Raw genomic sequence first — 25,850 nt, forward strand, 5'->3', positions numbered from 1 at the left:
GCACTGCACTGCCAATATATTGCCTGTCTGCAAGGAGTTTTTACTGTTGAGAGTATAAGATTGCAGTAGTACAGATATTTATGCATCAAAATATCCTGGCGGGCAGAAGTGTAAATCCCGATAGACACTTTTCTTGGATGGCGTGTCTCTCTTCTGACCTGGGATCGGTAATTCGGCCCAAAATCATCACTGTTGTTTTGGAAGTCAGAAATAAAGAAATGCAGCCTCAGAGCATTTGTTGTTGAACTTGGCATTTGAGAGGGAGGTTCAAAGATTGGGCTGAACCTGTCGACCCAAACCTTCATAATGTATAGGAAATTACACAAGCAAGATAAATTCAGTGACAATGAGCTATATTAAATGTCCAGTTGGAGACAAAAGAAGGAAAAGTTGTCCGTCCAACAAATCGTCATGGAGCTAAAAAAAATCTCGAGAAATCTGGATCTGTGAGGGTAGTGCTATGGCCATCAAAATGATCAGAAAACGCACTCCCCCACTCCGAAACTGCAAAGAAATTGAGATGTGTTGGCCGGCAGCACTGTATAGTTCTGAACCCTCGCCGGTCTTCCGCCCCCGCCCCCCTTACGTGCCTCTAGTTATTCCCAGTACAAAGTAAAACAGCGCCCTCTTGTCACTTCAATCAAAGATGGCGCTGCCCTTAGACCAGAGAGAGTACCTCAAGCGGTATCTGTCTGCTGAACCAGAGGATTTGAAGAAGAAAAAACGACGGAAGAAAGTGAAAACGGCTGTTAAAGTGACACGGTAAATTAAGTTCGCAATTTGGCGAGAATTCCATAATGTACCATCACAATTTTCTGGTGTAAATAGACTGCCTACCTGATGATTAGCTTACCGTGCAAGCCATTAATTATTGCACCCTGTTCCTGTAAATTATAAGGAAGGAAAGTCTACCTTTTCGAAGCAAATGTACCTAAATAAGTTGGCAGTGATGTCCTCTTTCATATCAGAAAGAGAAGAGGGGAGAGCTTCAGCATGAAGAGCTGTGTCTGTGATGTAGGCCTAGACTTGGATCCATAAAAGTTTCTTTAATGAAATTCAGTACATGTATATCCACAATGGCTAGGTCGGGTAACAAGACGTGAAACAAAAAGGTGTGATGTGGTTATCTTTCACCAAACTTGGGTAAAAGATTCTGGTTTTCTGGTTTAAATATTGTCACAGATTATCTAAACTAGAGCTAGGCTACTATGTTTAAGAAACGGATCGTTAAGGTCTGAATGTCAGTTTGAAAAAGTGGACTTCATTTTCCTTAATATAGGAAGTTAGGAACAGGGTGCTAATGGTAATGAACCCCCCTAGCAGAAGTCAAAATACCCGGCTGGGCCTGGCCCCATATGTAAGGCTGTGGAAGCTCTCTTTTGAAATCTGTCTCTCATAGAAAGAGACAGATTTCAAAAGAGAGCCACCACAGCCCTACATGTACATGTTGGGCTACGCTGGGCTGCACTGGCGCACTTCAAGATGTTAAACATTTCCCTGGTCTTTCTTGATCTCATACGATTTTGCCAAATCTGGTTTTTTTTAAACTCCAAATTCATTCGCTTACACATGTACATACTGCTACCAATGGCTGCTGTTCTGACTTTTACTTTCTTATTTAAATATGCTGTTGAACCTTTGTGAACAATTTCAGTGTCATGAAATGTTATAGGCATGGCCTAGGCTACTTTGTAAATATTCCGCCATTCTAAAAATGGTGGCGTCTGGAAATTGGACATAGGCCTAAATTCAGTGGGGATTTTTGCATTTTGAAACCCTCTTCCTACATACATAAGGCCATGAGCATGGGAATTGTAGATTTGCATCCACCAGCCGAATGTTCCAATGCCATGGCCCCTCCCCCAAATAACAAAAATTATTTAGGCCTCCCCCACAAAATGTTCATAATTTGTATGAAAAAGACACAAAATCAGAGTTCTGAATCTAGTAGCAATTGTATGAACACCATATTTATGCATTTCAATCATACTTAGGCCGTGTCCAAATCGAGCTTCCAGAGCTACGGCTAGGTCTATTGTCTGCGCATCTCCACGCATTTCCGATGGAGTGAATACCAAGACCTAGCTCTAGACAAGAGACTCAGATGCAGCCTTAGCTCACGTTTGTATCCAGATGTCTGCTTGAGCTATGGCCAACCTACGTGCGTCGGAATGGTGTGCACGTTTTATGTACATTGTACGTTTTACTGCGGGTGTTTTTTGTTGTGATCCCCATGGGATGTGATCCATGAACTGATGAAGGGCCTACGTGAAGCTCATCCCTCAGCAAGGCTTTTGGCCTTGCAGTCCAGCAGTATTATACTTGAAAGGTGTCTGCACTTAGAGATTGAAATAAAATAATGAACTGAAGGAAAAATGAAAGGATGCCTCATGTTTTTGAAATTGTTTGGATGCAGATCTACGACTTCTATTCTCATGGCCTAACAGAATGGAAGACAAGACTTTCATTTAAGGGCATCAATTAATTTTCCTTGTAGTATGTGCAGTTTGTTAGCTATCAGAAAGTGATAGTGAGAGTTAGCAGTGACAATGTTGGAGCACTTTTTACTTAAAAAACAATTTCATAGGGTACATGTGCATGTAGGGTTTGTGCACGGGGTGTCAAGTGATGTCCAGATGGGGAACTGTGTCTGAATGGAAAAATACTGCTGAAGTTTTAGACTTTTTAACCAGATGATGGAAAATCTGATTTCCCTTCGACTCTGGGAAACTCTGAAACTACTGTACACGTACATCCCCGCATGTCAGTCTGCAGCAAAAATTAATTGCTTTTGTTTGTTTCACTTTCAGCACCTTCACCATTGTGGACGATGACGTAGACTTCAGAACACTGGCCCCAGCCTCGGAGAAGCAGGATGAAATCAGCAACCCTCTGATCGCAGACGAGACTCCTGTCGTGGCTGACGTCGTCGATGAGCGCCCCAGGGACCAGGTCATTCTGGAGGAGTACCGCACCAGCCGCAAGTGGAAGACGATGGGAGACGACGATCTGGCCAGGAAGAGTAGAGATGCCAATAAGTGGGGCAGATCCCGTCGTGATACATCTGACTCGGACTTATCTCCGGATAGGAGCTCAACCTCCAAGTCGAAACCTGTGAGACGAGCTCACGAGGGAGGTGGTCTGGGTCATTTGAAGGGGCAGTCCAGAAGCAAAGCTAGGCAGGATGGATCAGACTCTGATCGGTCCCCACCAAGACAAGCACTGAAAAAAAATGGTGACCAAAGGGGTGGCAGACCTTCTGGCAGACCAGTAAGGCATGATTCTGATTCCGATTTGTCACCACCAAGGGGAGGACGTGACAGAAGGGGTGGCAGACCTTCTGGCAGACCAGTAAGGCATGATTCTGATTCCGATTTGTCACCACCAAGGGGAGGACATGACAGAAGGGGTGGCAGACCTTCTGGCAGACCAGTAAGGCATGATTCTGATTCCGATTTGTCACCACCAAGGGGAGGACGTGACAGAAGGGGTGGCAGACCTTCTAGCCAACCAGCAAGGCACAATTCTGATTCTGATCTGTCTCCACAGAGAGCAGGACATGACAGAAGGGGTGACAGACCCCCTGGTAGACCAGCAAGACAAGATTCTGATTCCGATTTGTCACCACCAAGGAAAAGACAGGAGAAAGGGGGTAAAATATCTTCTGGCAAACCAGCAAGACATGATTCAGACTCTGACTTGTCACCACCAAGGAAAGGACAGGACAGAAGGGGTGACACAAGGAGTGACAGATCATCTGCCAGATCCACCAGGCACAATTCAGATTCTGACCTGTCCCCACCAAGGAGACGACAGAGCAGAAAGGACGATCGCACCACCCGACATGATTCGGATTCTGACCTCTCCCCTCCCCGGCAGAGGCAAAGATCAGACCGGAACTCTGACATATCCCCTGTGCGACGAGTTGCCCCAGGGAGGGGAATGGAGTTACCTGGACCCAGGATTTCAGCGGGGAGAGGAGAGCGCATGCAGCCTGAGAAAACATTGACAGGTACAAGTTATATCCATAATATCAGGGATAGATTTCAAAGATCTGCTAACTGAGAAGATACTCGTTAGCGACTTCGAAGTACTGGATTAGAATCAGTTTAGGCAATAACGTACAGTACATGTACATGCATTATTGAGGGAGCCACCTTTTGAAATGATTAAGGTTTTGTTAATATTGTACAAATAATGAATATTTAAATGAATGGAATGGTTTTTCTTCCCCACGAGACGAAGCCAAGGCTGTTTTCCAATACTTGACTTGGACTCCGTCTCAGGCTTCACCTATTTTTTTACTTCTTGACTTTGAGGTTATAAGGGCAATAGTAAGTCTGATAGTGCCACAAAACATCAAGTAAGTTGCAAAAGAACCAAACATTACAGTACTTCAATTTAAGTTAAATGCTTCAGGCCCACAATCGAGGATTGGTTTCCTACACGAAGCCTAAGACAGAGACGAAGTTGAGTATTGGAAAACGGCCCAAGAGGAAAAAAAAATCCGCCTTTCACTGCATAAAATTAACCTTTCCATTCATTAATTGGTTTTATTGTAATGCATGAAGCAATCCTTGTTCTCAAGTCCCGTTTTACTCTCTCAGTCTGGCATCAAATTCCAACTTGACTTTGTCGTGTTCTGAACTCGTCAACAGCTCCTTTCATGCAGTTCATGTACCGGTACAGTGCGGTATTCTTTGTGTTAAGATCCACAGCCATGCCTACAGCACATATACATACAGTCTGGGTATGCTCGTGCTTAGGACAGGTTATTATTATCATTAATTTTTGACCATGTCAAGGGTCACGAACAACTCCTCAAGGTCCTTCTGAAATCACTCCTTGGATAAAATGATAAATGATTCAAGATAAAAAAAGAAACGCTGTGCAAATATTAAAAACTTTCTTAAAAAAGCTAAAAACAAAATAAAACTATACAAAACAAAAATGTTGTTGCAGCCTGAGCAAACGAGATAGCGCAGTCACATTTAAAACAGAATTTTTGTCAGTACGGTAAATTGTTTTTTAAATAGTGGATACCGAACACTGATCCGCCCCCATTCACTGTGTACTATAGTGAACTGTACCCACCTTGCCCAAGTAACTCTTCACCTGGTGTGTGCTTCATAAAGCTATTATGGAAGTGAATCTTGGGTGAAGGACCCACACGTAATGTACATTATAAACATCACCTTACAATGTCCATGTACGTGTAGAGAGAAATGGCCACATGCACACATACATGTATTGGTCGTTGTTTGAGGTGATGGCTGAATACAGGCGATTCTCAATAGCACGCATCCAAGAGTTTGCTGTGCGTCGGCCAGTCACATGTATGTGCACAATCTGGCGACCTTTTCCAAATGCGCATTGGGTCGACGGAAATCTTCGTGCATTGTGATTGGCTAACACATTGCAAAACTCTTGGAGGCACGCTATTGTGAAACGCCCGTATCACCAAAGCATATGTTTATGCACATATGTGAGGTACAGTACATGTACACGAGTTTCTTTCTCCTTACAAACACCCAACAGGAACAACTGCTGGTCTGTCGGATGCCAAGTCCATGAGACGGGAAAACGAAGAATCCAGACGTAGGGACGCTGAAATGTATGCCAAGCTAGGTGATGATGTGTCCGGGAAAAGTGCAAGTGAGTTGGAATGCCACTGTGTTTTCACTGTTGTGATCCATTGTCTGGCAAAAGGAATACCACTTACAACACAGCATGGGAACCCCACTTCCAACACCACAGGAATCCTACTTCCAACACATCATGGGAACCCCACTTCCAACACCACAGGAATCCTACTTCCAACACATCATGGGAACCCCACTTCCAACACCACAGGAATCCTACTTCCAACACATCATGGGAACCCCACTTCCAACATCACAGGAATCCTACTTCCAACACATCATGGGAACCCCACTTCCAACACCACAGGAATCCTACTGCCAACACATCATGGGAACCCCACTTCCAACACCACAGGAATCCTACTTCCAACACATCATGGGAACCCCACTTCCAACATCACAGGAATCCTACTTCCAACACATCATGGGAATCCCACTTCCAACACCATAGGAATCCTACTTCCAACACATCATGGGAACCCCACTTCCAACACCATAGGAACCTACTTCCAACACATCGTGGGAACCCCACTTCCAACACCATAGGAACCTACTTCCAACACATCATGGGAACCCCACTTCCAACACCATAGGAATCCTACTTCCAACACATCATGGGAATCCCACTTCCAACACCATAGGAACCTACTTCCAACACATCATGGGAACCCCACTTCCAACACCATAGGAACCTACTTCCAACACATCATGGGAATCCCACTTCCAACACCATAGGAACCTACTTCCAACACATCATGGGAATCCCACTTCCAACACCATAGGAACCTACTTCCAACACATCATGGGAATCCCACTTCCAACACCATAGGAACCTACTTCCAACACATCATGGGAATCCCACTTCCAATACCATAGGAATCCTACTTCCATCACCATACTGTAAGAATACACATGCACATATACCACTTTCAACACTACATGTATGTGTATCCTGCTTCAAACACTGTTCAGCAGGAATCTCCTAAATCAATGGGAATCCCACTTCCAAAACCACAGGAATATCTTTTCCAAACCTGGAAATCTCACTTCTGACACTGTGAAAATCCCCCAACAGATATTTGAGAATCTCACTTCTGACGCCATAGGAATTTCCCTTCTGTTACCAATTGAAACCGCACCCTCGGATATCACGCAACTTTTCTGGCGCTGCAGAAATCCACCCTCTTTGCCTCTTGGGTTTTTGTAGAAACTGTTTTTCGAGACAAGTCTGGGAGAGTGAGAGACCTGGAAACAGAGAAGCGGCGGAAGCGTGAAGAGGATGCCAAGAAGGCAGAGGAAGACCAGAAATTTGTTGAATGGGGGAAAGGGTAAGAATGCGTCAGTCATATTGGACGAGACGATAAGCCCCCAAAATGTGTACAGAAGCGGAGAAGCAAATCCAAGTTGTTTCCAAGGATTGATTTGCGTCGGGGAGATGTTAATTAATTATGGATTTTTGCATTGCCCAACATGTGTCGAAAAATCTTGTTCACGGTACCTGCTACTACATCGGACTCAAACCAGCCAGCAGACACTGGCAAGCTCAGTGGTCGAGTGGTTAAGACGTCTGCACTAGTAAGCAGGAGGCTGTGGGTTCGAGTCCCACCCAAGTACGCTTATGGTTTTTTCAAAAGCTTTCGGGGGCAAACACTGAGTATACAGTGTTATAACATACGTCAGACAGGGCAAAAATCCCAAATTAAGGTCAAGTCGATTGGTAGTGGGTTAACCTGAAAAACAGGTCTCGGCATCCTTAAGCTGAAAGGTACTCAGGATGTCTCAGCGGTGACCTGACCTCTGTAAAATTGAAAGCGTGAGGAAGGGTTAGTAAAATGCAAAAAAGGTGAACTGAAAAAGGGTAGCAGCATTTACTTGTGCATGGGAAAAGAGCATTTTTTAAAGGTTCCAGGGTAGTTCTTGGAAAGAAGGACTTAATTACAACAGTTGCCACTGAATAGTTTTGTACCCTTCTTGAGACAGATTTTTAAAAGTCTTACTTAGTTTGACCAGCAATACGAATGTTGGAAGCATAGCGACCATGGCTCTCTTTGTATCCAGGGTGGCACAAACTGCGCGACAGAGGGAGTTTATCAAAGATGCCTTGCACGAGATGGACAAGCCGCTGGCCCGTTACCGTGACGACCAGGACCTAGACGACATGCTGAAGGGAGTGGAACGGGAGGGGGACCCCATGATGGCATTCCTGAAGAAGAAACAGACCAAGAAGCAGGCGGCCATGGGGGTCAAAGGTCAGTGGGCTATTTCGTTTGTTTGCAGCGCTAATTCGCCTCAGGAACTAGTTTGTCAACTCCCAGTACCTCGAGGAGCTAACATCGATTCACAAACAGAAAAAGACCATTTTATTATTTTTTTTTTTACTATACCTTACACATATTTTATTTTATAACCTCTGAAAACAAACACGTGTGCCGCCATCTTTTCATATGAGCTGCATACCGTTGCTAGGCTGGTGCCGCCACAAGTGCACGGTGCACCTGGGCAACAGTTCTGGGATTTTCTGCTACTGCGCATGCATTTTTAACTGTCGCCCGGGTAAGTCCTTTCACATGATCAGCCATACCTTTAAGTAACAGGATGAGCTGTCCCAGCTCGTTTCAATAGCTTGTGAATTGGCTTAACCACATCCTGCCGGGGGCATTCATAAATGTTGATTCTACTGGGCCGGAGTATTTTTTTTGTCTGTTTTCAAAATTCTTTAAAAATTCATATATTCATTTACTGGACTTACACCCACACAAAGGACTGTCTGGTCTACTCTCATCTGACAGACAACATCTATTGACACTGGAGTATTTCAGCCAGGCCTGCTGCCTTGTAAAAAGAGCCCAGATTGTGCGGAGTTACGTAATTTTCTTTTGTTCCCAAAACTGGCATGGTGCGCTGCTGACCTCTTTTCAATAGGGGCCAGATTAGCGTGCAGCGGTACTGTGTGGCTCATCACTGCAGTGGTGGAGCGTTTTTTTCTTCCCCAGTGGTAATCTGCTGGCCCTGAATGCCCCAAACAGTGGTATACTGTTTAAAAATAAATGCTAGATTATCTCCACTATTGACCGTGATAAAATGTAGGTAATCCTCAGCAGCCTGGTCTTTTGTTACAGGGCCCAGTTCCCTTTGTCTGATTTCAGACACCCTGGCTGTGCATATAAAGAATACGTGCCCGAAACCGGGCTCCCCGGCAGCAAGTGGTTAAGACCAACTTGTGATGGACTTGTGATGGACTCGAATACAACCCTGTCCCGGGCCAGATCTCACAGATCACCATGCAGCCTTTAACTGAGCAAACTCCACAAACAAGTGAATGAAAATCCTTTACTTGCCTGGAATGCTCTTTATGTTTCCCTTTATTTTTGGTAGCCAAGCCAAAATACCAAGGACCCCCACCTCCGCCCAACCGCTTCAACATCGCACCTGGCTACCGCTGGGACGGAGTGGACCGTTCCAATGGCTTTGAGAAGAAATTCTTTCTGCGTCAAGCTGAAAAGAGGGCCTCGAAGGAGATGGCCTACAAGTGGAGCACTGAGGACATGTAGCTTAATGGCACAGCGCTGAACTACCAAGGGCACGGCCCATGAATTGAGCACTGAGGACATGTAGCATGATGGCATAGGACTACACCACCAAGGACATGGCCTAGAGATGAAGCTCTCAGGACTTGTAGCATGATTGCTAAGCACTGAACTATCAAGGAAATGGACTTTGAATGGAGCACTGAGGACATGTGACAGGATGACAAAGACCTCTGTGCAGAAATTTTTTTTGTAACTGAAGGCAAACTTTACTTTAACTCTTTAGGCCTTTCGAATCTTCTGAATTTCTGCAAAGCCTCAGTATGTCACCAGCCGCATTTCAGGTCGAAGTAACAGTTTTCAAGATTGACCATTCTATAGTCTTGAGTGACCTGAGTGTGGAAATGGTTTGTATGGAGAGACTAGGTACCAGACCATTGCACCTATTGCTTGGCTGTGTCTTTAAATGACACACAAGTCTATAGCGGATCCAGCCACTTTTAATTGAGATGCAATACACCTGTTGTCAGCAAGAGCAGTTGCAAGTGCAAACTATAGTTCACCTTCTTGTCAATAAGCCACTTGCGAGTGAAATTTGAATAAAATCTGGTACACTGTGTTATCTGCTTACATAGAAACATATCAATCTGAATTCCCCTGACTAAAGACACTGTTGCTCATATGTAGCAAGGTATGGGAGGAGAGAGCCCCCCCTGCTTTGTGTTGGTCATTGTCTCGCAGGAATCTGGGGAATTCCTTTCAGACATCTTGGGGGGATGTGTTAAGTAACAATAGTCTGGAATGTGTATAGGGATTGGACATGTTGGGGGGTACCCCTCGGTCTCATTTCTTGCTGGGTATACAAGGTGTAGCAACAGTATACCCAGCAAGAAATGAGACCGAGGGGTACCCCCCCCAATTTTATTGCGTAAGTTGGGCAACAACTTAGGAACAATTTCATGAAACTTACGCACTGCGTAAGTCTACAACTCACGCAGTAAATTATGGTGCAACTTACGCGGTCATTTTAGGTGGTGCAAGTTGCGCCAAACAAAGCAAAATGAATGATTTGACTAGCTTATCATGTTTGGTTAAGCCTCATCACTGCTGAACTTAACAAGGCTTAGAGAAAATAGTACAAGAAACATATAATTTTGTTGTAGAAGGTAATGAGAAACTTGTTGGGCTGTGAGAAAATTGCTAGATTTTCTGTCTTGTTCTGACTAAGAATAGACAAAAACTTTTTCAAAATGGCGGGCGCAGTTGATTGGATGACTGTTTGACGACTGCTGTTATATTGGAAAGCAACACGTGTTGTAAAAGCTGTTTTTGTCCTCGTCCGAGAAATTTAATATCATCTCCACAACTTTGGTGGAATCGAATGTAAGAAAATGTGACTCACCATCCCCAAACCAGGCTGAAGTAGGTAACTGGGATGCTTGACAATTTCTCTCCTTCGCCTTTGTCTTACAATTCAAAGTGGTCCATGTCAAGTCTAAATTCTGTCTGCAGTAAGGTTTATACGGATAGCAATACCTGTGAAACTTCCATGAAGATGTGAACAATGGGATTTCTCTGTTTTCAGGGAAATGAAGTTACCTACTTCAGCCTGGTTTTGGGATGGTGGGTCACATATTGCCCAGCTCGGGCATAAATACGTGGTGCAAGGCTTACGTTTGGTTCAAAGCTATGCCGCATTTCTTGAAATCGGCTGCTGGTTGGAAGTTGCAGCTGGATGGTCCAAACAGCAATAGTTCCGTTGATGTTCAGCCATAATGGAGTTAGTTGTCTCTCAGACTTGTCCTAATAAATCCGGATAGGGGTAATGTAAACTTGCTGTTTTAGTCCATTTTCTTTCGCTGTTTCATGTTTTCAGTGTCTCAATTAATTAATTATTAATTACTCATTGCATCAAGTCCCCAGTGTTTGGGATCAGTTTGGGCAATATCCTATTTGCTGAAAAAAAACCTAGGCTTAATATGCCTAATTGTGGCTGTAATATTGTCTACAGTGGCACATCTGGGAGGGGAACCCTCAGGGGATTTGACCACCCCCCATGGATGTTTGTTTATCCTTTTTTGTTTCCTTTCTGAAAGAACTGCAGTTTGGGGATAAATCCTGGTCCAAGAACCCCCCCCCAAAAGGATCGAGGCTTGGTGTGGTAGTATTGCTGTCTCAGGAATTAGGGGAGGTGTGGTTTTTGTTTTGTGCTGTGGTGGACGGGGCGCCAGGGTGATGTGTAGTCTGTTTTCCAGCCACAAGTGTGGTACTGGCAGTCTCACGAAAAAAAAAAATGTTCTCTTTTAAACTCATAGAAAATTTAAAACGTGTAAAATTATCAAACTGTAGCTCACAGCACATGTATGTTTGCGTAGGAAATATTGAAGTCTCTGAGACAAATTTGGAATATGTTCGCGTTTGACTGATTGCTTTTTCGGTACATCTTTGATTTGGTTTTTGCATCAATTGAACAATGCTGCTTTCTCAACGCGCACCGCTATATATTTACAAAACGGCAAAGTACCAACAGAGGGCGCTTTGCAGTCGGGTCACATTCTTGCGAGTTATTATTGCCCTTTTCCAATACTCGACTTGGGCTCCGTCTCAGGCTTCGTTCCCAAAACCAATCCCCGATTGTGGGCCTGAAGCGTTTAAATTAAGTTGGATTACTGTAATATATGGCTCTCTTGCATCCTATTTGATGTTTTGTGGCACTATTAGACTAATTACTGCGCTTACAGCTTCAATATCAGCTAGTTAAAAAACAGTTGAAGCCTCAGACGCAGCCGAACTTGAGTATTGGAAAACGGCCTATGTTCACGAAAAGTTCGGAACAGCGGCCAGGCAGAAAAACAGTCTTGTTTCCTGTAAAGTTGCAGAGTGCAGTACCTTTCCTGCTGGCAAGTTCGTCATCAAAAGCTGACAGCCCGGTTCGTGGAAGTCTGCACCGGAATAGGGAACTTGAGTGAAACATCCGCCCCATTTTGCTTAGAAAATACAACCACCTTTAAGTTTCCTGCCGCGATTATAGAACTCCGGGCCACTTCAAGTTCAATGCCTATACCGTGCGGCACGTACTGTCCCACGCTTTCACGGAACTGCTATAGGAGGTGGCCAAACGGTGGCTGAACTGTATTGTCAAAAGAAACGGAAATACCTGTCTGCGGCGGTCAGCCATGTCAGTTGTGGGTCCAATTTTCTGGAAGGACATTAAATGAGTGAATCCCATCCTTGGGCGTAAATCCGGGGGTGGGGTAGATACCCCCCCACACACACACACTTGCACCCATATCTGTTTTACATACAAAGGGTGCACATTTCTTTGTTCTCCTGTGGTTAAGGAAACTTGAAGGAAATGCTCCTTTTTCTCCAACTAGGATAACTCCGAGCTTGATTTTTGATGATAATTTCCTGGAGTGTTCCTCTTCATTTTGCCACCGATAACCTTAACCCCAAAATTCATCTGAAACTGCTTTCCAGAGAGGGGAAAACATTGTGTGGACGTGTGCGAGTCCATACAACGCCATATTACCCTACATTATGTGGACTTCTTTTGTGCAGAGGTCCACAGTATATGTATGCCACGCCTGCACACACCTTTTGGTGTGAGTGGGATATTGAATCAGCTCACCCCCATTTGCGTGGTGAGAAAAAAGGGCAGATTTTGAGGAAATTTTCAGACTTCCCCACAACCAAAATATATTCAAAAACACCCAAAAGGAAGAGCAATGAAAAAGACATAAATCTTCCTTTCTGATGTACGATGCTGCATCCGTATCATGGTTACATAGGCCGTTTTCCAATACTCAATTCGGCTCCGTCTCAGGCTTCAACTGTTTTTTTACCACCTGACTTTGAACCTGTAAGCGCACTAATTAGTCTAATAGTGCCACAAAACATCAAATAAGAGGCAAGAGAGCAAAACAATACAGTAATTCAAATTGATTTAAATTCTTCAGGCCCACAATCGGGGATTGGTTTTGGGGACGAAGCCTGAGACGGAGACGAGGTTGAGAATTGGAAAACGGCCATAGCCACCAACACAGTGTCTGCGCCCTCCTCCGCGCTTTTCAAATTTCCAGTCATTCCCTACTATTCCCCATCCCATTCAGTTCCGAGCAAACACGTACCTCTGTTGCTAGGAAAATAGCGCCTTCTCTTGGTCCCGCAATTCGAGAAACATACTTAAACATTGATCGCTTCGAGTGGTGCAGTAAAAGTTACTAATGCCTCCCTAGGTGATCCATGGAGCTTTCCATTTTGTCTCGGCTTTGCCTCGGGAAAATAAAATGCTCCATGGATCACCTAGGGAGGAAATTTTTACGACGCCACGAGACAAAGACACAGGAGTCGATATTGTTATGACAACACATCTCCGACGGATTCTGCTGGATTTAAGCCATAAGTGATTAATTTGATCCAACTACACATAAAAGTGCGTTTGTTTTTAATACGAAAAATGTTGACAGTTTATCAGCACAGCTGTAGCGCTAGGTCGTTGAACGCACGTGACGTACGTGCACACCATTATCGATTTACACACACTGCCAAGGATTTCAACCACATTGACTGTCAGTGTTCAATTTACACAGATGTGCCCAGAAACGCGCGAGCCTTGAAGTCTCTCAACATTATGGCGTGTATGAAAAGGCATAGATATGGAATAATAATAATAATTAAAAAAAACGAGATCGGTGGTGCGTCCATACGCGCCCATTCACTATGCAATAATTGTGCGCCATTTTTGTGCTTCCTCTTGGACGTGCAAAATGAACGTCAAGTATACAGCTAAATACATTTTTCCTCCAGCACGTGACCTGGCACAACAAACGTGAAACAAATGAGCGTCAAGAACGCGTGGCGCACATACCCTGGAGTGATAATGTCGCTTTCTATTTTAGTTGCGTCCTGCGTTCGTCAAGTATGATGCGCGTTTTTGTATCTTTCCACCAGCACGTGACCCTCCAGGCAAGACGCGGGTAAACACGTACAGCCGATGTAGTATTTTTATTCTAGGTTGCTTTTCGCGCAGTTTCTCCTGTTAACGCAAGTGAGGATGCGCACGCATTATTCCCTGGTCAGGAATAGGCTCCCGCATGACGGGGAATATACTCTCGCTGATCCAAGGGGCGTACTCCTGCTGTTCGTGCGATTCGGGAGAGTACTCGTGAGTACTCGTGAGAGTACACGAGTATCTCGCCGCTCGAACACATCCCATGGCCGTTTTCCAATACTCAACTTCGTCTCCGTCTCAGGCTTCGTTCCCAAAACCAATCCCCGATTATGGGCCTGAAGCGTTTAAATTACATTGAATTACTGTAATTTTGGTTGTTTTTTTGCATCTTATTTGATATTCTGTGGCACTATTAGACTGATTACTGCGCTTACAGCTTCGAAGTCAGCTAGTAAAAAAAAAAACAGTTGAAGCCTCATACGGAGCCGAAGTTGAGTATTGGAAAACGGCCCTTTATCCGCCCCGAGCTGAAGTGCACCCCCAATCGGCGAAAGAAAGACAGGTGGTTACAAGTGGATTCTTGCACGTGTTCTGCGCGTGCACGCAAAGACAATACAAGCTGGAATAAATTAGTTACGCGTACTCAGCGTGCTCTGCGTCAGACGCGATGAGGCGCGCCTATGCGGTGAGTACCCCAAAACACGCCCTCTTTTGTTCCTCTCGGAACGGATAGACGGCGATGAGACGCCATAACTACGGTGGCTCTGCACTCACACGTACATCCTTCAGCTCAAGGGGTGCTGCTAATAATTATCAGGAGTCAAAGATTTTTGGAGACGTGTAGAAGATTGGTTAACGTTTCGGGGTATGATAGACTTCGAGCGCACAAAACGATTTTGAGTAACCGAAAAAAATAGAAATATTTGAATACTCACCGGAAATCTTTTTCAGATGCACAGTCCTGTTAGAGACTTTTATAATACAGGCGATTCACAAGAGTGCGCCACATCCCTGGCGCCTCCAATTGGCCAAGAGTTTGCAACGCGTTGGCCAACCACAATGCGCAAAATCTGTCGACCCAATACGCGTTTGGAAAGGGTCGACAGATTTTGAGAGGCGCACTCAGTATTGTGAATCGCCGGTATTACCGGGACTGGACGTCATGATTGTCATCATTAGGCCCAGGAAGCGCAGGTAATTGAAGTTGCACGGCTTCCTTGTTTCTCAGCGGGGGTCCGTGCCTTCCATGTGAATTAATTGGACAGTCCACATTTCGTAAGCAATTACAGGCCTATATATGGTAATAAAAACTGCGCGTATACCTAAACTTATTACCGATTTCCAGTGGCGAGACCCCGTCATGTGGGTGGTTTACACTGCACACCCAGGATTAGTCGTGTGGTGGCAGTGGGGGGGGGGAGCTTGGACAGGAATTTACCCTCCGTAGTACTCTTGATGCTCAAGCCTCCTCCCTCGGTTGCACCTCTGGGGACTGGGATTTACGGTTTTATCAGAGCTAGTAGATTAATTGGGTGAATATTGCATCTTCGTCTTTTTTTCCAGAAAGAAATTCAAACCAACCAATGTACCCATAAACAACCTTGGGAAGGGGGCCTCACCCCCCGGTCGCTCAACTAGGTAGTTTTGAACAGAATGATAAAAACGCCGAATTGTTTTAAAAACTTTCTTGATTTCATATGAAATTTGACTTTTCTGAGGCCTACATGACAGTGGTCATCTTTACTTAGAAATTGCGCAGTACAATGAGGCCTACATTGTATACAATAGATGAGTCCATATAGAGGATTTTCAGTCATGTGAATTTTGGCGGGTCACGTTCAATTTACACAGGTGTGCACGGAAACGCGCACGCCTTCGAAGTCTCTTAACATTCCTGCCAATAGAAATACTCAGATTCGAAAATGCACCCGCCTCCACAGCCGAAATACCAAGTTCGCCCATCGTGTTACGTCACGTCAAAAACATGTTGGGCCTATATTTTAATATAACTCATGTTTGGAGCCGAAATTTCATTCGACACCATGGAGACAACTTGCTCGACCTCTGCTCAGTTGCGTTCAGCGTCAACTCCCGCAGCACCCACCAATTGACTTTATTCACTAGTCTGCCGTATTAAAAGCGTTATTTTCTTTGGGGGGGGGAACCTAAGAATGAAGCTGAAAGCAACGAGAAAAAAAGTTTCATTACAGAATAATTTCATGTACAATGAAGAATAACGTAAACTTCGTGATGGCAACAATTAAAAACAATGAAAGTGAGGCATGGGCCCTGGGATCGAAATAGTCTGGCACCATCCCATTTGGACAGATTGCATTAAATAAGACAAGATTCAGGGATTATTACTAAAAGATTCCTTATAAATAAGTTCTGTTTCCACATGAGATGTTTGCACTGTACACGAGGCATAGAGCATTATGACTTGAGGGGTGTTCAATACAGGGGAACATTGATAACAAATTCGTGCGTGAAATTATGGAGTGTGACTTTTTCTTATCCCCCATGGTCGGTTTTAAACTACATGTAACCTTTCGTTTAAAACCAGAAGGAGGCCCCGGGCATAATAATGGACCGAGCCGAATTTTCTTAACGATGACACTGATATAATGCATGCTTCGCATGAATTTGAACTTAGCTTTCAACGCAGTCATGGCAGCTTTTCACTTTTTGTCAGCTGTCAGAGTGAAGACAAATAAAGCCAACATCCCAAGGTTATACATAAAATTAATATTAATTCTCAAGTCTCTAAGAAAATAACATCGTATCTAATTAAGGACGTACCCGGAACCAAATTTTGGGAGCCAAAAATTTCATTTTTTCATGTATCCTTTTATGGCCTTTCGGAGGGAGGGGCTATACATTCCGGGTCTTTTAACCAATAAGATTGCTTTTTGAATTATTAAAGAAAGCCCTTGATGGGGGTCGTGGTTCCCGAACCCCCCCCAAATCCACCATTGTAATAAAAAAAAACAATTAAAAGAACTACAACTGAATTTAGTTACGACTTTACTTCGACTTGTTGCACTTCGCCTACGCACGTTGCTTAGTACGGAGACTATTTTCTCGGAATTCAGTGGTTATCCGGTGTATAGTGAATCTAAATTGGCCGACGCATGTGGAGAAAAAGAAAACGTCACAGATGGTGAGAACATAAACTGGTTATTTGCAAGGAGGTAGATGGAGAGGGCAGACAAACGTATCATGTGAGACATCTCAATTAATCAGTGCCATCTTCTTTGTTTTACTCACGAGAAAGCAGCATTTTTTACCTTTTGGAAACGTAATTTTGAGTTTGAATGGCCAGAGCAAGACGGCAACAGCGTGTGCATAATGTGTACATGCAGCATAATCAAATCAATTCGTCAGATGTCAAAAAACCCAAGATGGCGTCGCGCGGAGGGCGAACGCCCGGCCACACTGCGCCCCTCTCGGGCCCTGGTAGGTCGAAAACCCCGGTCAGGGTCGGCTACTACGAAATCGAGAGGACTATAGGGAAGGGGAACTTTGCAGTGGTGAAGCTGGCCACGCACGTCATCACGAAAACTAAGGTAAAAAACGACTTTTTCTGGACCGTCGTGTGTGAAAAGTTGAGGTCGGCCTCTCATGGATGGACATGCTGGATATTAACGTGCACCCGGTGTGCAGGGCCTACGCAAGTTCACGTACATACAAAGTACGTGGCATGCATATATGTAGCCTACATGTACGTACGCATAGGGCCTACTGTTGGTCACTAGGTTCACCCATGCCTAGCTCCATGGTTCACCGGAGTTCTGTCGAATTACCCTGTTTATTGTCTGATAATGCACATGCACATTTAGTAAATTTGCTAGTACTAGGCATATGCTATGTGGTCCCTACTAGACAAGCATTGCTTTTTGGGGACTCCCCTGCACCCTTATGTGGAAAGAAAGTGAAGTGAAGGCCTACATGTACTTGTTTTTAATATTGGTATACTACAGTGTTTGTGTACTCTGGAAGTCAGTGTCTACTCTTACCATGCTTACATTGGACATAAACCTACCAAGCACTAGATATATGCCAAAGACGCAATGTCAGTTGGGCCTAATGTAATAAACCAAGGGGCCTGGCATACATGTACACAACAAAATCTTTGGAAATAACTGTCTAGTTGTGATCAGACTTATTATGAATACCCTGAAAACTGGTGAATTGTTGGGCAGAAAGTAGGCCTAAGCCTACCGCAGTACTGTGAACACTTTGAGTCACCATAAAGTGCTATGAACACAGAAAACTGGAACTCTCTTCCCCAGTGTTGCACGAAGACAACCTGATGAAAGTCTTAAAATTGAAGATTATGCCAAGCATTTACATATGTGCAATGTAAACATATTTTTAACACAACTTTATAGGCTAGGCCTACATGTAGTTATATTTTTTCGAAGATTTTACTGTTCCAAACTGACTTTGGTGGGGGTTTTGAAGTAAACTTTTTCCTCAATAAATTCACCCTCCCATGATCAGGTTATTGTGTGTCCCACTCCCAGTGCCACTCTGCTCATTAAGGCATGTAGCTCAAGAGCTACCCCTGTCAGGACACGAGGGCCATGGGTTAACCCTTACCTTCCCTAACCACACAGAATTCAACACCAGTAAAGTGTGTGAGATTGGGGCATTGGGTACTGGTAGCTTACTACATGTATCTGATGTTTAATTTTGTGTGAGTGGGTGCTGTGGCCCTCTCACTTTATTCCAGCAGTTGGGGATGGATATGCAGCATGATGGTGTGTGAGTTTGTTTGAATAGGTACTGCCTGTCCACACTCTTTGTACTGTGCAGTGGGCCTGCTGTACCCAATCAACACAATCACACAGGTAAAGCCCTGTTGAAGTTTGTGGGATTGAGTACTCTTACAGCAGGAGTACTGTTGACGTCTGTGGGATTGGGTACTGTGAGGTAAGAGTGTTTTTCCAACGTGTTGAAGTTTGTGTGATTGGGGAAGATTAGGTCCAGTAACCCTTGGGCGGTTAGGGTTGAAGACCCACTGCAGGCAGTTTTTAGGGTACACACATTCGACCCTAAAAGGTCACAAGATTAATTTTTGTATTTTTTAAATTTGATTCCTAGTGTACACATGTAGACATAAACATTAGCAATATTATTAGCAATAAGCCTTTTTTTGCAAGTTAAATTTCAAAAAATCTGGTACACAGAGTTCTTCAAAAGTATGTGAACGTAACAATTTGAATTCTCCATACTAAAGACACTGTTGCTCTGCCTTGTGATCATGATTCAGGGCACTCTTTTGCTTAGTTACATAAGAGACACCTTGCACTGATATACATGTCCATGTACTTCATGTATTTTCAATGGATAAGAAGGGCACAAAGGAACCAGTCCATTCCAGAGAGGCAGAAGCTTGCCCCGAATCACGAGGTACCGGTGCTGTAGTCGAGACCATCACAAGACCAGACACAAGACCATGCAAAAGACCATGCACAAGACTAGTCACTGGTAACAGGTTGAACAGTGACTAAGGCTTGTGAAGGTCTAGAGTAGTCTCGACTACAACACTGACCAGTACCCGGTATTGTATACAATCAGGTAACTCGGTGTGATTTCGCCCAAATCAACTCACAAAAGGCTTATTACAAGCATTCTTCTCCCTTTTCTTTAAGGGAAATAAAGTTCCAAATTGTCTAAATTTCTTCTTTGTATGAATCGACAGTGACAATGGACGCACAGATACATGTACCTATATAAATATGTACGGGTAGACAGATTTATTCAGCCAATGATCCTAAAGAAACAGCAATCATAGGAATTTGTAAAGTTGGACTTGTATAAAATCACTTTTAAATGAACACGTTGTGTACTATCACAATAATTCTACACACCTACAAGAAAGTTCGCATGAAATTGAAGCAACAGTGTGCCTAATAAACGCATGGCATGCACAGGCCTAACAGGACCCGCCGGAGGTCGAGGGGCCCGCTTAAGGGGACTCTTGGTCACTTTTTCTTTGAGTTTTTCTTTCCAAATTGATTTAGAGTTCAATTTGAAAAAAATTTGTCCAGGTAAATATATGATATTTTCAAAATGACTGATTCTTTTTCTGGAATTTTTAAGGATTTTTGTGGCGGTTGGTGGGTTGTTTCATCAAGCTTAGTGCCGGACGTTAGAATGCTGTGGTGTGGAGATCCTCGACCAGTGTAGTTACATGTATATCACTGGTCACAATACGTGTATCTAAATTTCATTTTTGAGTTGTTTGGTTCTGAGAAGAACCTACATGAACCGGTATGGTTTAAACTCAGTGTTTGGAGCAGGAGGCTTTCGGACTGCTCTGTTTGGAATTAGATTGTTGCTGATGGCTTACAGTTAGCCCATGGACCCCAATCATTGGAGTGTTGCACACCTGTTTATTTTTGACTTTGGTTGATGGTATGAAACCCCAGTGAAGTGGCCGGCTTCAGGTTCTGTATGATTAACTTCACCTTTACCACTCAACAATTTTCAGAAAAAATGCCGAGATAATCATACAAGTGTTGATGGTGCTTGGCAATATTGCCGTAGTGTTGATTAACGTGCCCCTATGATTATGAAGTGGCTGTGTTGGCCTGTGGTACTTTATGGCCGGTTGCTGCCGGTTTATTTACAGTGACCATCGGGGAAGTTAACTGGTAACTCTCATGTTCATAAGATAAACTATTGGAGGGCTTCAGGTAGACTTGCTCGGTGGTGGGCAAGTGGCTGTGATAGAATATGATCAGTTACTGTGCACAGTCAGGAAAACAAAAAGATTGCCATGGCAGTCAACGTAAGTGGATTTGGTCGAATTTGATCGATTGGCTCTGCGACCTCTGAAGTCGGCGTACGTGTAGTTCATTTTTGACTTGTAGAGAAGCCAGAAGGCCATTTTGTTTTGCTCAGTTGTTGTTATTTTGACGCTCTTTTGAGCTCAGTGCAAGGTAACGATTAGAATAGACTCATTGGAGAAGCCAGTGGATGATTTTTAAGACTTGTATTTTGTCATGTCGTTGTCATATTTGGCACATACATGTATGTATATTTTTTTACAGTATCCCTGTTGATTGGTCTAGAAAAATGAGGCTCATCATGCCCACACTGTATGCATGAATTTTATAAATAGGCCAACATACACAAATACGTACATCTAGGTAAATTTTGCTGGAAATACTCAAAGTACCAGACTCAAATGGGTTGAAAAGTCACACTGGTTTGCGAGTCACACGTACGGGTACAAGCAGGGTCACAATACAGCCTGACTTTGTCTTGGAAGGAGTCCAGTAACTTGGCTATAGGACGGGACATTAACGGTTCTGGCAGGGTGGCAAAACCTGAGTTGAAGGTGATGTAAAACAGCAGAAGGGTACCGTAGTCAACAGGGTTCCTCCCACACCCAGGACCTTCTATGGAGAGCACGGTCGACCACAAAATACATGTAACTCCCTCATTTTCAGGTTGAAGCTGTGCCACTTACAATGAACATGGCGGTACAGGGCACTTTAGGCCCTTGTTGTCGTCAAGTACTTTTTGAGTACCAAGTTCTCTGCCAAACATTTAATTAGATAAGAAGGAACAAAGCTGAAGTACATGTACATGTATGTACCGTACATGGGCATTTGATGGCATACATGTACATGCACAAAGGTAAGATTACAAAGTAAAATGATGACTTCAGGCCATCACTGTTTTATAAAAATTCATTTTTGGGGAGTTTCCGAGCACTTTTCTCCAGAAAACTTAAAGTTTACAAAACTGGGGGCATCTTAAGTAGTATATTTAGTTTGTAATGTTACCTTAATATGCTAACTCAAATGCGTATGGTACATCTATGTCACTATGATCCAGTTTTATTCCCTCTTACCTACTAGTACAGCCGTAGTGCAGTATTTGGCAGAGAACCCTGGCACTCAAAAAGTACTCGACTGCAACTCTGGTTTAGGCCAAGTGTTCAGAGCTACGCAGTGTGTTTGCACTGGTTCGAAATCATTTTCATCAGGCCACCTCAAAAATAAAATTGAAAGTCACTGGATTAGTGTGTTTAATGTAGCTTTAGATACCTTACGTGTAAAAGAAATTTCTTTGAAGAAATGCAGTATTTTACCCTAGTGATCCTTAATTGTTCACATGTTGGAGAATTGAGGTAGGTTAATAAATTTACAAACAAAATAAAAATTGAAAAAAAAAAACCAAAAACGAAAGGGAACAAATGCCACCATTCTGTCCCATGAGGACAAACATGTATGTGATACGTGTGCCTAATGTTTTGAAGTAACCTCACCAGGAAATACCGGTGCTCAAATACATTGTACATGTATCTGGCAGTGGGCACATTGTGGCACTGTACTACCGTACATGATAACATACCACTGTATGTGTACCTGAACCATCAGGATTTGTATCATGGACCACATCCTGATTGGAAAGGAGTTTCAAAATATTCGTGCAGTGGTCGGACAAAATTGCCTAACCACCGTGCCCTACTTTGCTGTTACCCCTTGAAAACAAGCCATACCACCTGTCCCCATACATTCATGGGGGGGATGGGCTAAGTATCAGGGTTCTTGACTCATGATCGGAGGGAGTGGGGTTCGAATCCAGCTGCCAGCCATGCATTGTGTCCTTGAGCAAGCCACTTCACCGTCACTTTCTGGCCCTTTTTGTTTTTGCCACATGACCGTGGTGGCCACCGGATCTGAAGGTCTCTCAAGTTAGTCGAGATGTTTTTCTCTGGGAACCATACTACGTCCGGGGTAAAGTGTGCTTTTGCTGCACGGTACTTACTGCCTCGTGGTTTTTGTGAAACAGAGAAAGGGTCTGCTGGTACATGTGTACGGTATTCATGAGCTCAAAATCCTGCTGCTACATGTACATGTACAACCATGAGAGCACTACAGTATGAAATGGAGGCCAAAGACTCCCTTCAAGCCGTTTGTTAGTATGTATCCTAATTTTTGGCTCCTTGAAAGGAATGATGCTACATGTATGATGACAGCTGATGGAAGGTACATGGACATGTACATGTACATGTACACTGCACATGGGTAGATCAGACACTGAAACTACATGTACAATACGGAGTGCCAGTACATGTACACTGTACATGTGTACTTACATGTACGCAGCTGGTTGGAAATTTTGTGTGGGTTTAGCCAATTTGACATTGAGTAGGTCAGTCACTCAATACTGTGGTCTGTGTGTAATGGGTTGGATATTAAAATAGAGCAAGAAATTGGTTCCAAATTGTTACAACAGGTGCTAAGGTGGGCTCCAAAGTCAGATGTTGCTAACTGCTGAAAAGCACACATTACATTACTGTGTGCCAGAATACAGGGTAGATGATATAATCTGTCACCTCTTGTACAAATCTGTTCCAAAATTAATGCTGGAATCACTGCATGCTTTCTGATAATCTTGAAGTGGTTAGGATTTACAGGTTGTTCATATCCGTCAAAATGGGGATTTTCCAGACCTCAGTTATTCAACTCTGATCAAGATAAATGATGGGCAGTGGTCATTGGTGTTCCAGATACAATCAGTCATGACTCTCCTCATTTCACCAGACATTGTGGATTAATTCAGTGCCGTTCACTCCAGGAAATAAGAACACCCCAAGTTTATTATTATCAAATGGCTCACACATGTACATGTAACTTGTACCCTTTTTTGGCATGGCTGAGGGGCTTGGTCAGTTTGCATAGTTTGTATTTAGTTATTTGAATATTCAACCTGAAATATGTATGATTTTTACAGCAAATGTTTCGTCAACCAAGCTCAAGAGAAGTAACTTTTAATCTCTTTTTTGGATTTAGCTTTAAGAGGACAGCTTGACTATAAAGAATTTGCAGTTTTTCTTTTTTACATGTGTATTTCCCAATATGTAAAGGGGTAAAAAACTTGGAATATATTTGATAATTGGATCAAACATCAGTATATTCAGTATAGGCCTACGTTGCATTGTACATGTATATTATATACATGTACATTTAACACCCCGTATGCACATCAGTGCAGATCATTCCTGTTTTGCAATGCGACAATGGACAAGCTCACCGAAAGGTTATCAGCGTGTCCAATTAGTGTTGTCCCAGAGGGAGGAAGTCATCTTCACAGAGTTTCCTGAAAACATACTGCAAACCAACTTTTGCACACGTCTCCCTTCCCCCCCCCCGAACCCTGAAAAACAGCTGTAATGTGCTGTTCCCTGTACGTGCTATCGATGCATATATTTATTGAACGAATTTGCAAAAGGTTTTTAAAATTTGTACAGGTGTACGGTACAAGTACAATAGTCTTTTTCACATTTGAAATATAAATATACATAGGGCCTGAACATGTATGTACATGGACGTACGGGTAAGTATCGAATATGCTGTTAATCTGAAAACAGGCCAGTCATGTGGCATTTTCTTCGTGAGATTCTGTCGTTTCCTGAAGTGAAAGCTGAAATTCATTGCTGCTTGGGTCAGGGATTACTCTAGCATTGTAATGGATTATCTGCCCGTCCTCTCCCAGGCCATGTTTAACACTGACTATCTTCTCCCGGCAGAAGTGGCAAAACCGATAATCCCCTGGGAGTCGTGTATGTACATGTACTGTGTCTGCGTCCATATTTCCATTGTGTTTAGAGCTTGGGATGGAAATTTTAATATTTGTGCATGTACCGGGTACCCCAAAATGTTTGGTACTTGTCGACTTTTATGGCTGAAGATATCGGAGGACTTGGGAAGGTTCCTCCCGAGATCCTGGTCAATGACCGAAGACTGGGCTGTACATATTGCATATGTACAGCCCACGTTACAATGTGCATGTACAGGTAATATACATCTTTATTGTGTACACGTACATTTGGGTACGTACACTTCCATTCCATTTTTGGTCTATTGGGCTACCATACTGTGTCAAGAGGAACATGTTATTTAACCCTCCTTCTGTTTTAACCGTCAAAAACAGTCAAAAATGCCTTCCAATTGATTTCCCCCGTACACAGACACAAATGGAAAATTTGACTGATTTTGACTGATATGACAACTGTGTCAAGAATGCATCTTAGCATAGGAGGGTTAATTAATGTATCGGCACATGGTAAATTGATTGACATTTTTATAGTGGAAGTTGATGCTGCAACTGGCCATTTGTGATGTGTGCCGGTTCGTGCATTTAACCTGTGCCCCTTTGGACCACTGTATCAGATTGTGTCCTGAGAAGTAGCCTAGGTGTACCAGTACATGCACGTACGCTATACTTGATTGACAATTGGCATAGTTGAGAATTGATACTGTCCGGTGGTCACTTTTGATGTATATATTCAGTTTGTCTCCCCCCTGGCATGCCTGGACCACCGTATCAGATTGTATCGAGAGAATACAGGTCAGACACAGTGTGGACAATCTTTGAGTTCTTATCGTAATCGTGAAAGATCTTGGCCCCTTGTTTGTTGAGGTTGAGTCGAGGGGGTAGCTGAGATTGACGTGCAGAGCGCTCCCCCATTCTCCTACACGTGCATGTACAATGTAGGGATACCAACGCCAGATTCTGCTCGAAAATATTTGGCAGTGCGTGGGTAAACATTGCACTGACCGCACCAATCATAACAACGAAGTCACCGCTGTTTATTTGGTTTCTCAGCAGGACGGTCCCTCTGCTAGATTATTCTGATAAATAGTTTGTGGTTAATTTGAGGGTTACATGTACCTGCACTGTTCCCAGTTTCCATGACTT

The 25,850-nt window shown here is 43.5% G+C and overlaps 2 protein-coding genes across 4 annotated transcripts in view; both read left to right on the forward strand.

Annotated features, from left to right (window-relative positions):
• The first annotated feature begins 639 nt into the window (after positions 1-639).
• bud13 (BUD13 homolog) lies at positions 640-11,001 on the forward strand. Its single transcript, XM_022241931.2, has 6 exons — positions 640-762; positions 2,811-4,012; positions 5,539-5,655; positions 6,850-6,970; positions 7,701-7,891; positions 9,018-11,001. Exons 1-6 carry the CDS (start codon positions 647-649, stop codon positions 9,191-9,193), a joined length of 1,923 nt encoding a protein of 640 aa, XP_022097623.2. The 5' UTR covers positions 640-646; the 3' UTR covers positions 9,194-11,001.
• Positions 11,002-17,265: 6,264 nt separating this feature from the next.
• Positions 17,266-25,850, forward strand: part of LOC110983014 (uncharacterized) — a 72,646-nt gene continuing 64,061 nt past the window's right edge. For 2 of the 3 annotated variants that reach the window (XR_015427032.1, XM_087142924.1), the window contains exon 1: positions 17,266-17,689. Coding sequence is in view for 1 of the 3 variants with exons in the window: in XM_087142924.1 (XP_086999050.1) it covers positions 17,438-17,689 (252 nt within the window). In the remaining 2 variants the exon portion in view is untranslated. The remainder of the gene's footprint in view (positions 17,690-25,850) is intronic. The other variant, XR_015427033.1, reaches the window with a different exon arrangement.

Source organism: Acanthaster planci, linkage group LG10 (assembly GCF_054643075.1).
Source record: "Acanthaster planci isolate LZ-2023a linkage group LG10, COTS_SCS, whole genome shotgun sequence".
Taxonomy (NCBI): Eukaryota; Metazoa; Echinodermata; class Asteroidea; order Valvatida; family Acanthasteridae; genus Acanthaster; species Acanthaster planci.